Here is a 15,118-nt window from a genome sequence, read left to right as displayed (position 1 = left end):
TATGACAAAACTGAGGTACAGAGCCTAAGCCTCATGTTTGTCACTCAGCAAAAAAGCGAAGGAGTCAGGATTTGAAGTTAGGCAGTGTCATTCTAGAGCCCTAACTTTCTTTTCTTTTTGAGATGGAGTAGTCTTGCTCTGTCACCAGATTGAAGTGCAGTGGCGTCATCTCGGCTCACTGCAACCTCCGCCTCCTGGGGTCAAGCGATTCCCCTGCCTCAGCCTCCCAAGTAGCTGGGATTACAGGCGCATGCCACCACGCCCGGCTTTTTGCCTTTTAGCAGAGATGAGGTTTCACTGTTGGCCAGGTTGGTCTCGATCTCCTGACCTTGTGATCCAACCACCTTGGCCTCCCAAAGTACTGGGATTACAGGCGTGAGCCACCGTGCCCGGCTTCCAGAACCCTAACTTTCAAATGTGGTCTCTAGAAAGGTCTTACACTCAAATAACACTGTCAATTCAACTCTGAATAGCTGGGAGCTGTCTCAGCCTCCCGAATAGCTGGGACTACAGGCACATGCTGAGTTTATTCAGCTATTTCTGCACCGAAAGCACCTGCAATGATCTGTGCCCCAAGACAAAAGGTGTAGGATATAGGTGTATCCTTCTCCATTTTATCCACGGGCCTCAGAAGCAGCTGGTCTGTTCGGTTTTACTCTCCGTGATTAACTCCACAGAACAGTTATGCAGTTCCCAGAGCCTTGCCTTGGACGGACACTAGGTTTCCGGTGACCCCAAAGATGCTATCAGAGAATATGAGTTTCCCATGGAAGAGGCTGTTTCCCTGTGTGTTGGACCATCTCAGCCAGATACTTTGTTGTCAGAAACCCATCAGTAACACTCTAGACTGGAGATCAGCAAACATTTTCTGTGAAGTAAATATTTTAGGACTTGTGAGCCGTATAGTCTGCTACAACTAGTCGACTGTGGCCTTTTATCAAAAAGGCAGCCACAGACAATACCTAATGAAGAGGCATGAGTCTGTTCCAACAGATCTTTGTTTATGAGAGCAGATGGGGGGCCAGCTGCCCAGCTGCTCTAGAGAAAAGAGGAGCTGTTTCTTATCTTTTTAATTTCAGCCCCAGCAGTAAAAATTGTCCCTATGGCCCGGTGCAGTGGTTCACACTGTAATTCCAGCACTTTGGGAGGTTGAGGCAGATGGATCATGAGGTCAGGAGTTCAAAACGAGCCTGTCCAATATGGTGAAACCCCAGTGAGACTCTATCTCAAAAAACAAACAAACAAACAAAAAAAGTCCCTATGTTGCCAAAGAGGAAATGAAAACACAGAGAGCCACAGTCTTTTTTTTTTTTTTTTAGACAGTCTTGCTCTGTCGCCCAGGCCGGAGTGCAGTGGCACGATCTCAGCTCACTGCAGCCTCAGCCTCCCGGGTTCAAGCAATTCTCCTGCCTCAGCCTCCCGAGTAGCTGGGACTACAGGCGCACGCCGCCACGCCCGGCCTGCAAAGCCTATTTCGAACTAAAGTCAGGCCCCACACGCTTCCCACTATGTTGCATTTTGCTCCTGTCATCCCAGGTCTGACAACCACAGAGCACATGATGAGAGTGTTTCCGCGTCTGTAGAATGGGGCGAAGCTCTTCCCCGTGCTATTGCAGAATTAAGCCACTGGACCCGAAGGCAAAGTGCTTAGCACGGGCGTGGCACGCTGCGGGTGCACAGAAACGCTGGCTGCCATCCTGACTCTAACTCTCCGGCACCCCAGCGCCCCGCCAGGGGCTGGAGAAACCAGGCAGGTAGCGGAGGAACGCGAAGGGCGTGTGCCCGCGAAAGGTCTCAACAGGCGTTTCGAGGTCGCCTCTTCAGGCTCGGCCGCCGACGAGGTGCGTCTGAGCTCACCCAGCCCAACCCGGGCATCCCGGGACCCCAAGACCGCAGCTGGCACAGCTGGGCAGCCGAGCCCCGGGAACGCCCACTTCCGCCACAGACCTGCTCAGAATAGCTCTTTCTGGCGGCGCGTAAGACGTGGCCCGAGCCGGCCCCGGGGAGGCGGGGCCTGAGCGCAGACACCCCCCCCCCCGTCCCCTTCCGTCTCGCTGGCGTTCGCGACAGGCTCCGCCGCAGCCCCCGCCCCGGCCAGGCCGTCAGCCCTGCCCCTCGTGACGTCATTTCCGGAGCTTGGGCGGAGCCCGAGCAGGGCGCGCTGCCTGGAGCTGCCTGGAGCTGCCTGGGCTGAGGTGCCGGCCACGTCCCCGCGCCCGGTCTCGGGCTCCTTCCTGCGGTTTGAGGGCCGCCGGGCCGCCGCGGGCCTCCCGCGCCCGGGTAAGGAGCTCGCGCCGCAGCCCGGGGAGCTGCTGTCAGGGCTCCCTGATCGTCTTGGGACTGAGAGACAGAGGTGGCGGGCGGGAGGAGGGTTGGATGGGGCACGAGGGGCAGGGAGAGTGAGTGGGGCTGACAGAGGCTGGGGCGGCGGAGGGGCGCGCACAGAGTGCGAGGCGCTGAGGAATGCGGGTGAGAGAGAGGAGGAAACGGGAGGAGTCAGCTGGGGGCCCGGGAGGAGGCAGGAGGGCTGGAGGGGCTCCCCGACTGGAGAAGAGGTCCCCTTGTCCCATTTTGGAAGCAGAATGGGGACACTCGTATGGGGGGGCGCATTTACCCGGGCGTCTTTCCTGGAAGAGTCCAGGCGGGGACTGGACCCCTTAGAGAGCTGAGTGACCCGGACCCATCCCGCAGACCCTCTGCCTCCCTGGGCGGAGGCTGTGCGTTCCCCCAAATGCCCTCCCCTGCCCATCTGTCTCCCCGCCTGCTTCCCTCGTGTGGCTGCTTCGGATGTGCACGGAACCTTTAGGCTGATAGGGGGATCGGCCTCCTCATGCGTGGTTTGCCACGAGAAATAATCATCATGCTTCGAAATCTGATTTTAACAACTTGCAGCTATCCCTTGTTCCAGGAAAAATCTCTAAAATTTTTAATAAAATCAGCAAGGGAAATATTTGAAATACAAATTTTTCCATTTATAAAACGGATCGGAATGTCAGAGCTACCCACGTTATCAGCAAAAACTAGGCCCTAGCATTCAGCTGTGATACCAAAACTTCCAGAAACCTGGAAGCAGGCAGTGTGGTTAACGTAATGTAATAAATATCCAATGATCCAGGTTCCCATCTGCCACGGAGTCACGTCCTTTGAACTACAGGACAATGTCTATATACACAAAGCCATAGGTCTGTGTTCCTTGGGCTTCTGCTGCCAAAGTTCAGCGAGGCGACGTGTCACGGTTAGGTGCCTTCGGTTTGTCCTGTATCTGCAGTTCCTACTCCTTGGTATCTGTAGTTTGCCTAACTTGGAGTGGGGACCTGGCCATGTTGCTGCTGAGTGAGTCTTAATATATTGCCCGATAGAATGTGGGGGTAACTGCTGTGGTCCTTTACTAAGCGTCAGGATTGCTTGTGTTGGGTCTTTGGAACCTCTCTATGTCAGCAAAAGGAATTAAGCTATTTCTTTTCCTTTTTTATTTTTTTGAGATGGGGGTCTCACTGTGTTGCCCAGGCTGAACTCAAACTTCTGGGCTTAAGCAGTCCTCCTACCTCAGCCCCTTGAGTATCTGGGATTACAGTCATGCAGCGCCGTGCCTGCAGTCCAGTTGTGTGTAATTTGCATAAAATGCACTACATATAACAAGCCAAGGTTGGGAACACAAGAATTCAGACCAGATGCCTTGGGAGGCAGCTCAAGGTCACGAACCAGAAAAGGATAGGGAAGTTGACACACAGGGGCACAGTCTGGGGGTGCCTTTCTCATGGAGTGTCACCTGCCTTAAGGGAGTGCCCTGCTGCACCTTCCTTGCAGATCCCATAGGGAGCTGATTCCTGAAGAAGGGAACGCCCAGTGCCAGCCTAACCTTCCGTCTCTCCATCTAGCCTGGTCTCCAACTTAATACAAACTTCATTCTCTCTTGCTCATTCCCCTCTTGCCCCTGGGGTCTCTTTTTCTCCATCTGTTGTGGTCTGAGACCTTGATCTACCCAGTCTCCCTGTACCAGATAGTAATGAGAATAACTGGATGGGTCCCAAGACCCCCCACCCTAATTTCAGCCAGAAGTCCTTGCAGGGGAAACAGTTTTTTGAATGTTGTTAATGGTTTGTCCATCGTGAGTCAACTTATAAAGATGACCACGGGTCCCCACATGGGATCTTGACATTTAGAATATTCTTTTGGAAAGTGGAGCCAGGACCATAGCAGAGGGATGAAGTCACAGTTCAATGCAGGCCTGTTCGTGACTACACAGTGGCCAATTCCTGTTTCTGTGGGAGTGACCGCCAGCCCTACTGGCTGGGAGGGAGTAAGCGATGACGGTGTCCAGCGGAAGTTTCCTGAGAAACCCGTGAGTGTCCTGAGATAGCCTTGTGAACATGCTCTGCGTGTGTGCTCTCACCTTTGTGTGTGTGACTTTGCATGTGTATGTGTGTGCACGTGTACCTGTGCAGATGGACATGCGTGGAGCTGTATGCACACAAGTGTGTGTGACTGCCTGTGTGCACACGTGGGCGCCTGTGTTGGGAGCAGGCCCGTGGTGGTCCTTGGTATCACCACCTACCGATACCTGCCCGGGATAGGAGGGGGCGAGCTGTTTCTGTAATCTGCGTTCTCCTTAAATATTCATAAATGAGGGAAGAATTCGTGCTGGTGAACGTCTTTCATTATGGCCGTACGCCGGTTAGCTCCAAGGACAATGTCCCTCCTGGTATGTAGATCATGTAGTCTCTAAATTACGAAATCAATGTGTGACACTGTATCAGGTGGGACAACTCTGTGCCTTTCTGCTTAGTGGCTTAAAGTACTTGAAGAAAATAAGCTGTTTTCTTTCCTTGGAGCCTTTCAGAATTGTTTTCCAAAAGTGATACATGCTTGTTTTTTTTTTTTTTTTTTTTTTTGAGACGGAGTTTCGCTCTTGTTGCCCAGGCTGGAGTGCAATGGCGCGATCTCGGCTCACCGCAACCTCCACCTCCTGGGTTCAGGCAATTCTCCTGCCTCAGCCTCCCGAGTAGCTGGGATTACAGGCACGCGCCACCATGCCCAGCTAATTTTTGTATTTTTAGTAGAGACGGGGTTTCACCATGTTGACCAGGATGGTCTCGATCTCTTGACCTTGTGATCCACCCGCCTCGGCCTCCCAAAGTGCTGGGATTACAGGCTTGAGCCACCACGCCCGGCCCACATGCTTGTTTAAAAAAAAAAAAAAGATATGAAGTAGAGAATAAAAATCACAGGCGAATCCATTCCCCAGGGATAACCATTAACATTATAGTTCAAATCATTCCAGACCCTTGAATAAACGTCTCTTAACAAATTAGGATGGTGGTGCACCCGCTTCTGGGTAACCTGCCTTGTTCATCTGTTGATGCATGCTGTAGCTCCCATCAATAAGTAGAAATGTGTGTATTTTTAACAGTTGCCTTGGTATTTTATCTATGAATGGGGCCATACTTTACAGAAGTATTCCAGTGTTTTGCTCCTTCTAAATGATGCTGTGAGAAGTATCTCTGTAAAGCATCTTTGGACATCTGTCTGAGTGCTTCCTTACAAGACACTGCAGTAGAAGTTGCTGCGTCAGAAGTTTGTGTTTGTTTGTTTGTTTGACACAGAGTTTCGCTCTTGTCGCCCAGGCTAGAGTGCAATGGCGCAATCTTGGCTCACTGCAACCTCCGCCTCCTGGGTTCAAGCGGGTCTCCTGCATCAGAAGTTTTGACATTGAAAGCTTTGATCCATGTTGTTGTTTTCCCAGTATAATGAATGACCTATTGAATGCTGTTCTTTCTGTGCCTCCCTCCTCACGGAATTTCCCCCTATGCCTTTCCTAAGAAATGTGGACTTTTTTTCAATCCCTAGATGCGTCTGTTCCCGGAGCGGAGAGTCTACCTTCGTCTCACATGTGCCACAAAGGATGGCATGGCCCAGGAGTGTCCCACCACGTGGCTTTCACCCCCTGCAAAGCCAGATCTTACCCGACAACACAGTGCCAAGCCCACAGCTCTCCAAGGAGAAAGATGGCCCAGGCTGGGAGCATGCCCTTAGCAGCAGCCTCTGGTGAGTATCTAGACCCTGCAGGCTGGGAGCATGCCCTTAGCAGCAGCCTCTGGTGAGTATCTAGATCCTTCAGGCTGGGCCTGCCTGTTGGGTGATGGGACAGTGAGCCCAGAGGGAGCTTTGCAGGGTCACCAGAGGGTCAAGGGAAAAGGAAAGACAGCCAAGCCTTATTGTGACCAAGGGAGGCTCAGTCTATGGCCCTTAACTGTCAGAGAGGCCCTGCCTCCCTTTTTTTAAAAATTTTTTTAGACAAGGTCTGGTTCTATTGTCCAGGCTGCAGTGCAGTGGTACAATCTTGGCTTACTACAACTTCTGCCTCCGAGGTTCAAGCCATCCTCCCAACCTCCGCCTCTCGAGTAGCTAGGACTACAGATGCACACCACCACGCCCGGCCAATTTCGGTGTTTTTTGTAGAGATGGGGTTTTGCCATGTTTCCCAGGCGGGTCTCTGACTTGTGAGCTCAACCCACCCACTGCCTCGGCCTCCCAGAGTGCCAGTATGAGGCATGAGTCATTGCGTCTGGCCAGGTGGCCTTGTCTTCTGAGTGGACTGGGGTGGTGGCCCATGGACAGCATCGGAATCACGCGATCCCCTGCAACCCTATTCAGCTTTGTGACACAAATGCAAGTTACCTCGATAGGTTCTCCCTGACCTTGGTGATGCCGTGGCACTCACAGCAGCCTCCTCTGTGCTGCAGGGAGGCTGCGCCTCACTGATGCAGAATGATGGAGGAGTGCCTCTTAGCAGAAGATGAGAGGCTGTCCCCGCCCAGGAAGGAGAAGGTCCTTGTCTGTTTTAAGGCAAGGAAATGGACAGGAAGACGGGAAGGAGGAGGTTCATTCAGTAGATTGAGTCTAATCCTCCCTGCTGTAGCTGGAACACCAGCTGTGAAACTGGCTGACGTTCTAGAACAGGGGCTGGCAAGTTGTGGCCAAATCCTACCTACTGCCTGTTTGTATAAAGTTTTATTGGGACACAGCCATGCCACCATTCATATCTATTTCAGGGCTGCCTCTATATTATAATAGCAGATTGAGTAGCTAAAGCACAGACTGAATGGTCCACAAGTTGCAAATATTTGCCATCCTGTCCTATGTAGAGAAAGTGTGCTGACCACTGCCCTAGAGATTTGTAGTGAGGGGCAGCAGAAGGCCCAGGCCTGGGGTACATTCAGGAGCCAAGACCCTCCACCCATAAGAAACCCCTGCCATGTCGTCTCACCTTTAACTCACCCAGAGGACTTCAAATCCTGGGCTCAGGCCTGGGGAGCATCTGGAACCCAGGGCGGGAGCATTTTAAGGGTATAGTAGATGTTACTAGCCCAAGAGAGAGCCGTTTAAAGACGCATGTTTGTCAGAAGCCTAGCTGCACTGCCTTGCCCATGGAGGACTGTGAGTTCTGTGTGCCGAAACCTTCCAGTTTCAGTTCTGCCCTGCCTGACGTTGGTCAGTTTCTTCTCTCCCCATCCCCCGCTCCAGCTTGTTTTCTGACAGAACAAAGAATGCTTTTTGCACTCTAGATCTGTGGTTCGTAAGACCAAGTAACTTTTCTAAACCCGTAACTCATCAGAAACCCTTACAGACCATTTTGAAGAGAAAGCACCATTTGAAGCTAGAAAAAAGTTAGTGACTCTTGGAAACAGACTGGAAGTCTCATGGAACAGAGCAGCCTTCCAGAGAAGTGTGTGCTCAAAGGCCTTTCTCCAGCCCTGGGGCAGCTTCACAGCAGTCCCCGTGGATTACGGGAGACAGAAAGCCACCCAGGGGCTTTTGTTGCAGAGTTGCTGCTTTTGCAGCTGGAAGTGCTTCTTGGGTGGGCCGCTGACTAAGCCAGGCGCCACGCTAGGTCCTTGCCTGGATGATCCCATGTCGCTCTCATGCAGCTCAGCGGGGCTCAGAGGTCCTGTGGCTGCGCACGTCACTTGGTTAGTGAGCTTGGAAGCTGGGGTTGGAACCCAGGCAGTGCTGTTGGCTGCTGCGTGTACTGCTGGTCTCCCACTCCCCTGTGTGGCCCTTGTCCCTATTGTTGTAGCTTCCTCAAGGGAACAGCAGTGAACGCTGAAAGAGCTAAAAGGCAGCTCCTGCCAGACGTGCACTCAGTGGCTCCTTCATCCCTGAGTGACCAAGGGGCAGCTCACCCAGCACCCCAAGACCCAGTGTGCCTGTAGCTGTACAGCTGGGGCCCCACCTTGCTGCGGGCTGCTGCTACGGGCTGCTTTCCTCGTGGCTGTTTCCATTATTTTATCTAAAATAATGAATCAACCAAACCAAATCACTTTTTTTTTATATATTAAGGGCCGGGCGCAGTAGCTCATGCCTGTAATCCCAACACTTTGGAGGCCAAGGCGAGAGGATTGCTTTAGCTGAGAAGTTGGAGACCGCCCTGGGCAACCGAGAGAGAACCCTGTCTCTACCAAAAACCAACCAAACAAGCAAACAGAAAGTATAGCCAGGTGCGGTGCATACACCTGTGAACCCACTGAGGTGGGAGGATCACTGGAGCCTGGGAGGTCAAAACTGTAGTGAGGTACAGTCGTCCCGCTGTGCTCTAGCCTGGGCAGCAGAGTGAGACCCATCTCAAAAAACTAAAATAAAAATGTGTCAAGGCTTCCACATCGCTTCTGTGGGGCATTAGAATGAAGGAGAGGCAAATTATAGCAATTTGGGGCAGCTGTGGAGACCACTGCAGTCTCTGAAGAGGGGAAGTCTCTCGTTCTCTTTCACTCACGCTTTCCTTCACTGAGAGACACCCTCTGTGTTAGGTGCCAGGATTGCTGCCCCTCACTGGCTGCCCCACCTCCCCTCTCGCTAAAAGCACCTTCCTGTTCTTGCCTAAGGCCCTGTAGGGACTCCCATCCCCCTACCATGAAATCCAAACTGCCAGGTGGCTCCTGGACCTCCTAGTGTTCTCCGGACTAATCGCCATCTCACCATGCTCTTACTTGCCTCTTACCCTGCTGTCGTCATCTGCTGCTCCCTCTCCATCTGCCTGCCCACCTCCACCACGTGGATCCATACCCAGAACACAGCCCAGGTGTCGCTTTCCAGGAAGCCTTCCTTGGCATGCCCACCACACCACCACGGGTTGAACTGTGTCCTCTGGGCCCCCGTGGCACCCTGTCCTCTGGGGCCCAGCCATCCTTGGGGCCTCTGTCCAGAGAACCAGCCTACCTAACTCTTCAAGGCCTCCCCACACGCCGTCTCCTCCCTGCTTCCTGTCACTGAGTCACACTCTGTGCAATGCATGTGCCAGCCTTCAGTCACCTCTTTTCTCCAGGACTGCAGGCCCCTGGAGAAGAGGGTGTGTGTTTTTCATCTTTTTGTCCTAAGTGTACTGCCTGGCACATGAGTAAGCACTCAGTAAATATTGGATGAAAGAATGGGTGGGTGGATGGATGGACAGGTGGGTGGATGGATGGACGTGTGGGTGGATGGGTGGGTGAGTGGATGGATGGACGGGTGGGTGGGTGGGTGAATGGATGGACGGGTGGGTGGGTGGATGGGTGGATGGATGGATGGACTTATGGATGGACAGATGAGTAGATGGATAGAAAAGTAGATAGATGGGTGGGTGGGTGGATGGATGGACTTATGTAGGGACAGATGAGTAGATGGATAGAATAGTGGGTGGATGGATGGATAGATGGCCAAATAGTATCTCCCATGTGAAAGGCACAGTCACCTGTCACAGGGTGCACATGTGGTGCATTAGGCTTGATTTGTAATCTGCAGACTGTAGGAGAAGTTGAGGAGGAAGACTTGACTGGTCTTGGTGATGAGAAGGCCTTTACCTATGAACACAGCCAAGTCTTAGCCCTCTCTCCTGCTCTTTTAAACGCTGAACTCTAGGATGGGAGAATGGGAACTTTTGCAGGTTGAGATTCACAGTGAAATCGGGTCAAGAAGTGATCAGTTGCAAAGCACAGGGCAGATCATCACTACACCATGCCTCAGGTCTTCCTGGGCACTGGTTTCAGTACTTGGCTCAGTCTGCACTTTGGACCCTGCCAGAGCCTCCACAGCAGGTGCTCTCAGGCAAGGCTGTATGTTGCTGGCCAGAAGCCTTCTGACCAGCATGCTTTCTTGACCACAGATCCCTTGGCCAAGCAGGAGGGAACCATTAGCAGCCTGAGGAGCTGGCTGGCTGGGAGCCTCAGGGACTGCCCAGCCTTGCTTCCAGCTCATCTGCAAGATGTGGACAGCTCTTGTGCTCATTTGGATTTTCTCCTTGTCCTTAACTGAAAGCCATGCGGCATCCAACAATCCACGTAAGTGAGAAAGCTGTGTGACTGCTGGACGGGCCCACGGTAGCCACAAAGCGTGCTGAGCCCATGAAAGCAGCGTCTGCAAACCCAGGCCAATGTGTCAGGAACCCCAGCCCTCCCAGGTGCTGGGTGGGGAAGGGTTGTTAGGCCAAGCTTCCTTCTCCAGGGTCTTGGTGGGCAAGGAGCCCCCAGCAGGACGAGGCAGCTGAGCCCTGAAAAGTTTGCTTGCTTGGCCTGCAAGATTTGATGTCATCTCTAAATTGAATCTTCACTGGGGAGTTGGTTCCTTCATGCATCAGACCTCTAGCTGCGTTCCCACTCTGTGCCATTCATTTCCAAGAATTCCTGCAGTGGATCCTTCCACAAAGCCAGACATTCTTTTACGAAGTGAATATCTGTGCGACAGCTCCTTTGCTTTGTAAACCTGCCGTGCGTTCAGTGGGCTTTTAGTGGTAAATCATACCTGTTGTGTGAGACTTTTACTCAGATGTTTTGGGAATTGGATCAAATAGTGCAGCTCTGAAGCCTTCAATGGGCAGGGGGTTCAGAGAGGGCAAAGAAATTTTAAAATCAAATTGACAAGGGCTTTTTCAAAGGGCTGCATGCCAACCATGGGAAGAAAGATGGGGAGGAAGCACGTTCATGCGTCACCTCCCCTGGCTCCAGCTGGGCTGAGGAGGGGGCCCCACAGAGCCAGCCTGCAGGCCTGGGTAGAAGCCGATCCCCGAGCAATCCCCCTGCCCGTGATTGAACATGATTCTCTCTTTTTTCTGACTTTAAGGCAACTTTGTCCCTAACAAGACATGGCATGGATTAGTGAAGAGGAATGCATCTGTGGAAACACTTGATAATAAAACGTCTGTGGGTATAACCATGGCAGCATCTCCTGTCACGTTGACTAAAGGGACTTCCGTAACCCCCCTCAACTCTACGGAAGACACACCAGAGGACACAAGCAGGACAGATGTGGGTGAACCAGTAACTTCAGGAGGTGCAGCTGATGGTGTGGCCTCCAGCGCTCCCACGACTGCGGCCTCCAGCACTTCCAGGTCTGCGGCCTCCAGCGCTCCCACGACTGTGGCTTCCAGCACTTCCAGGTCTGCTGCCTCCAGCATTCCCACGACGCTCGCACCGCCTGGGCCCACGTCCCTGTTCGCAGGGCAGACCCCATCTACTACCGCTGCCGGGCACCCATCTCTCAGCACAGCCCTCGTACAAGTGCCAAGTAGCAGCTCGTCGCCAAGAACAGCAGCCCTGGCCACAATGGCCACACGTGCTCAGACTGTAGCTACCAGAGCAAACACAAGCAGACCCATGAGCACTCCCAGTCCTTCTGAGTACATGACCAGTGACACCATGGCAAGCCCTACACCCGCTACACATCCCCAAGCACAAGGTCCCACTCGCCAGGTGTCAGTGGATCAGCCCGTGGTTAACACAACAGATAGATCCATACCGCCCTCAAACACATCTCCAGAGCCCACTACCACCCACTCTGTGGCTTTGGTGTCCCCCACAGTGGTGACCACCCCCAAGCCACAATCCAAGGAGCCAACTGCCAGCACAGTGCCAGCACCTCACATTAGCCCAGTGTCTGAGGTGGAGGCCACGTCCCTCACAACACAGCCAAGCCCCACGCCATCTACCCCAGGGGCCACTGGGCCACGCACACCCCAGGCACCAGAGCAGGTAGAGACTAAAGCCCCTGCGCCAACACCCAGGAGCTCAGGGGACCCCAAGATGCCAGCCACGGACTCATGCCAGCCCAGCACCCAAGACCAGTACCTGGTGGTCACTACCGAGCCCCTCACCCAGGCTGTGGTGGACAAAACATTCCTCCTGGTGGTGCTCTTACTCGGGGTGACCCTGTTCATCACAGTCTTGGTTTTGTTTGCCCTGCAAGCCTATGAGAGCTACAAGAAGAAGGACTACACCCAGGTGGACTACTTAATCAACGGGATGTATGCAGATTCTGAAATGTGAGGGCGGCGGGGCCTGGCGGGAGGCGGGCCCCTTCCTTGTCCTTTCCTTTTGCCTTTGAGACCAAACCAAGTGCTTCCAAATTCTTTTGGTGCAGTTTAGGAGATATGCCAGATGCTTAAACACATTTCATTGCTGTCAGATAATTCCATGATCACTAAAGAGTTGCTGCTTTTTTCATATTTATTTTTGTAAATGATCCTGTGCCCAGGAGCAGCTGGGGGTTCCACCTCAGGGCAGGATGGGCAGAACCCTGTGCCCCCAGGTGTCAGAGCCTGACCTGAATTAAAGGACTGACTGCTCTCCGCAATCTCGTGGGTGCATCCTCTCCTTGGGGAACGTTTCTGCCACGCACGTGGCAGGGTTTTCTGTAAACATGCAACATCACTTGGCACCCTAGAGGTTGAGTGTCCTGGCCACTGCCTTGGGCTTCTTCCTGGTATCCACCCCCACGCCGGTACTTGCTGGGAGGCTCCTAAACTCCAGAAGAGGACACAGCCAGCATCTTTAATCCTTTCTGACATGTTCGGTGGTGAGCCGCCTAGAGCTGGCTTTGGGGGTGAGGGAGCTGAATTCAACGCATCACCCCCGTGGTGTGGCCAGCTCCGCCTGAACCTGCGCAGAACAGAAACCATGATCCTGTCCTGCTCATGAGGTGGGGTCATTATTGTTAGTCCTGAATAGGCCAAGTCCCTTGCTCCAGGTCACCCGGGACCCCTGGGGCAGGCCTGGGATTCCACCCCAGAGCCCACTCCATCAGGACAATTCCCCTGGATTCCAGGCTCCCCATCCTGAACAGCAGCCAGAGCCAGCACTTGCTCTGTGCTTGTGACGTGCCTGCCCTGTCCCTGTGCTGTGTGTGTGTAACCTGCTGCGTGAGCGTGACCTGCTGTGTGAGTATAACCCACTGCGTGTGTGTGACCTGCTGTGTGTGTGTAACCTGCTGCGTGAGCGTGACCTGCTGTGTGAGTATAACCCACTGCGTGTGTGTGACCTGCTGTGTGTGTGTAACCTGCTGTGTGAGCGTGACCTGCTGTGTGAGTATAACCCACTGCGTGTGTGTGACCTGCTGTGTGAGTATAACCCACTGCGTGTGTGTAACCTGCTGCATGAGTGTAACCTGTTGTGTGTGTAACCCTCTGCACATGTGTGACCTGCTGTGTGTGTGTGTAACCACTGCGTGAGTATAACCTGCTGTACATGTGTGACTGCCGCATTGCCTCAGCCCTAGGAGATCAGCACAACAATCTCCATTTTGAAGATGGGACCACTGAAGCACCAAGTAAAGTCACCCCCAGAAGGCCAGAGTCAGGATTGAACCCTGGTCCTAGAGTCCCAGTTCTTTGTCTAACTAGGTTTCTTTACCACCTGCCCAGCCTGAGCTTGGCCTTCCGTCCTTCATCTGCCCACCTGCCGAAGGCAACAAGAGCTGATGGGCCACACGTGGCTAGGGCTTCCTGCAAGGCCATGTTGTCAGGCCAGGTCTGCAGCTGCTGAGATCTGGAGCAAGCGATGGAATGTTCTGCAGCTCAGATTCTTCCTCTGGGAAATGGGGAGGGACAGAGCAGCATACGTTCTAAACATGGCAGTGTGGGGCCCCACCCAAAAAGGGTCACAGAGTTGGCTGTGGCTTCTCAACCACCTGGCGCTGAGGGAGAGCCGGTCTTTGTCCGGAATCTCCAGTCCCCCGCTCACTGAGATCGTCCTGGGCTGGGTCTGAGTGTCCAGCTTCTCATGTGAATTCACCTGCTCCAAAAAGGATGTCAGAGGGTAAGACAGTAAACTCCCAAACCATTTCCGAGGTTGGAGAAACACCAAGGGCCTCTGCTGGGCACCTCTACATCCAGGGAATAGGCCACAGGGATCCACAGCGTCGGCCAGTTACCCCGCCCACCAGGGCCCCAATTCTTTTTTTTATTTTTTATTTTTTGACAGAATCTTGCTCTATTGCCCAGGCTGGAGTGCAGTGACGCGATCTCACCTCAGCATAGCCTCTGCCTCCTGGGTTCAAATGATTCTGCTTCAGCCTCCTGAGTGGCCGGGATTACGGGTACACATGACCACGACTGGCTAATTTTTGTATTTTTAGTAGAGACGGGATTTTGCCCTGTTGGCCAGGCTGGTCTCAAACTCCTGACTTCAAGTGATCCACCCGCCTCAGCCTCCCAAAGTGCTGGGATTCGGGGTGTGACCCCCTCCTCCATCCTTGGGGGTCCTATTCCAAACCCCCTGCCATTGTTCTCTCTTGGACAGTGTTTCTCCTGGATCACAGGTGCCTCAAACTGAGCATCCAAGGCCGAGCTCAGCGTCAGCCCCCAGGAGTGTGTTTGGCCCCAGGGGTCCTCCCTGTACCTAATGGCATCCCCACGTGGGCTACCAGAAAATGCTTCTCCCTGAGTCCAGTCGACCATCCTTAATGTTTCTGTACTCCGGCCGCTTCACCTGTCCTGACCCCAGCTGCTGCTTGGGCCTTGGGCCCTGCCACCAACTGCCTGCCCACTCTGCTCCCAGACAGCCTGGCACATCTATCTTCCACCCTGTAGCAAGGTACCCTCAAAACACCAACCTGACCACACTTGCCCCTGCCCAAAGCCCCACATTTCTCTGCGCAGCACTGCAGGCCCACTGCAGCCCCTGTGAAGCGCCTCGCCAAGGTGCCTCCATCACAGACCTGTCCAAATTCAGGGGTCCCAGGCTGTCACTTCCCTGCCTTGGAGGCCACCAGACTGCAAGGTAAGCCAGGTGCTGTCCCGGCTTACACAATGTGCCATTCAACTCTATTTATCAAGTGCCTAGTGAGCACCTACTGTTTGCCAGCCCACCGGGGA

The 15,118-nt window shown here is 53.5% G+C and overlaps 1 protein-coding gene across 7 annotated transcripts; it reads left to right on the top strand.

Moving 5' to 3' along the window:
- Nucleotides 1-2,131: 2,131 nt before the first annotated feature.
- On the top strand, nt 2,132-12,600 carry C10H11orf24 (chromosome 10 C11orf24 homolog). Of its 7 annotated transcripts, none has more exons than XM_035263568.3 (5): nt 2,132-2,280; nt 5,848-6,045; nt 8,341-8,498; nt 10,139-10,313; nt 11,092-12,600. In XM_035263568.3, exons 4-5 carry the CDS (start codon nt 10,238-10,240, stop codon nt 12,291-12,293), a joined length of 1,278 nt encoding a protein of 425 aa, XP_035119459.2. In that variant the 5' UTR covers nt 2,132-2,280; nt 5,848-6,045; nt 8,341-8,498; nt 10,139-10,237; the 3' UTR covers nt 12,294-12,600. The 7 variants fall into 7 exon arrangements, with proteins under 7 accessions (XP_035119459.2, XP_078197730.1, XP_054097134.2 ...); XM_078341604.1 differs by having other exon boundaries at nt 5,848-6,097; XM_054241159.2 differs by lacking the exon at nt 8,341-8,498 and adding an exon at nt 4,181-4,342.
- Nucleotides 12,601-15,118: the final 2,518 nt, after the last annotated feature.

The sequence above is a fragment of the Callithrix jacchus genome, chromosome 10 (genome assembly GCF_049354715.1).
Source record: "Callithrix jacchus isolate 240 chromosome 10, calJac240_pri, whole genome shotgun sequence".
Lineage (NCBI taxonomy): Eukaryota > Metazoa > Chordata > Mammalia > Primates > Cebidae > Callithrix > Callithrix jacchus.
Note: the sequence above shows the minus strand (reverse complement) of the source record. Positions and strands in the feature narration are given on the sequence as shown.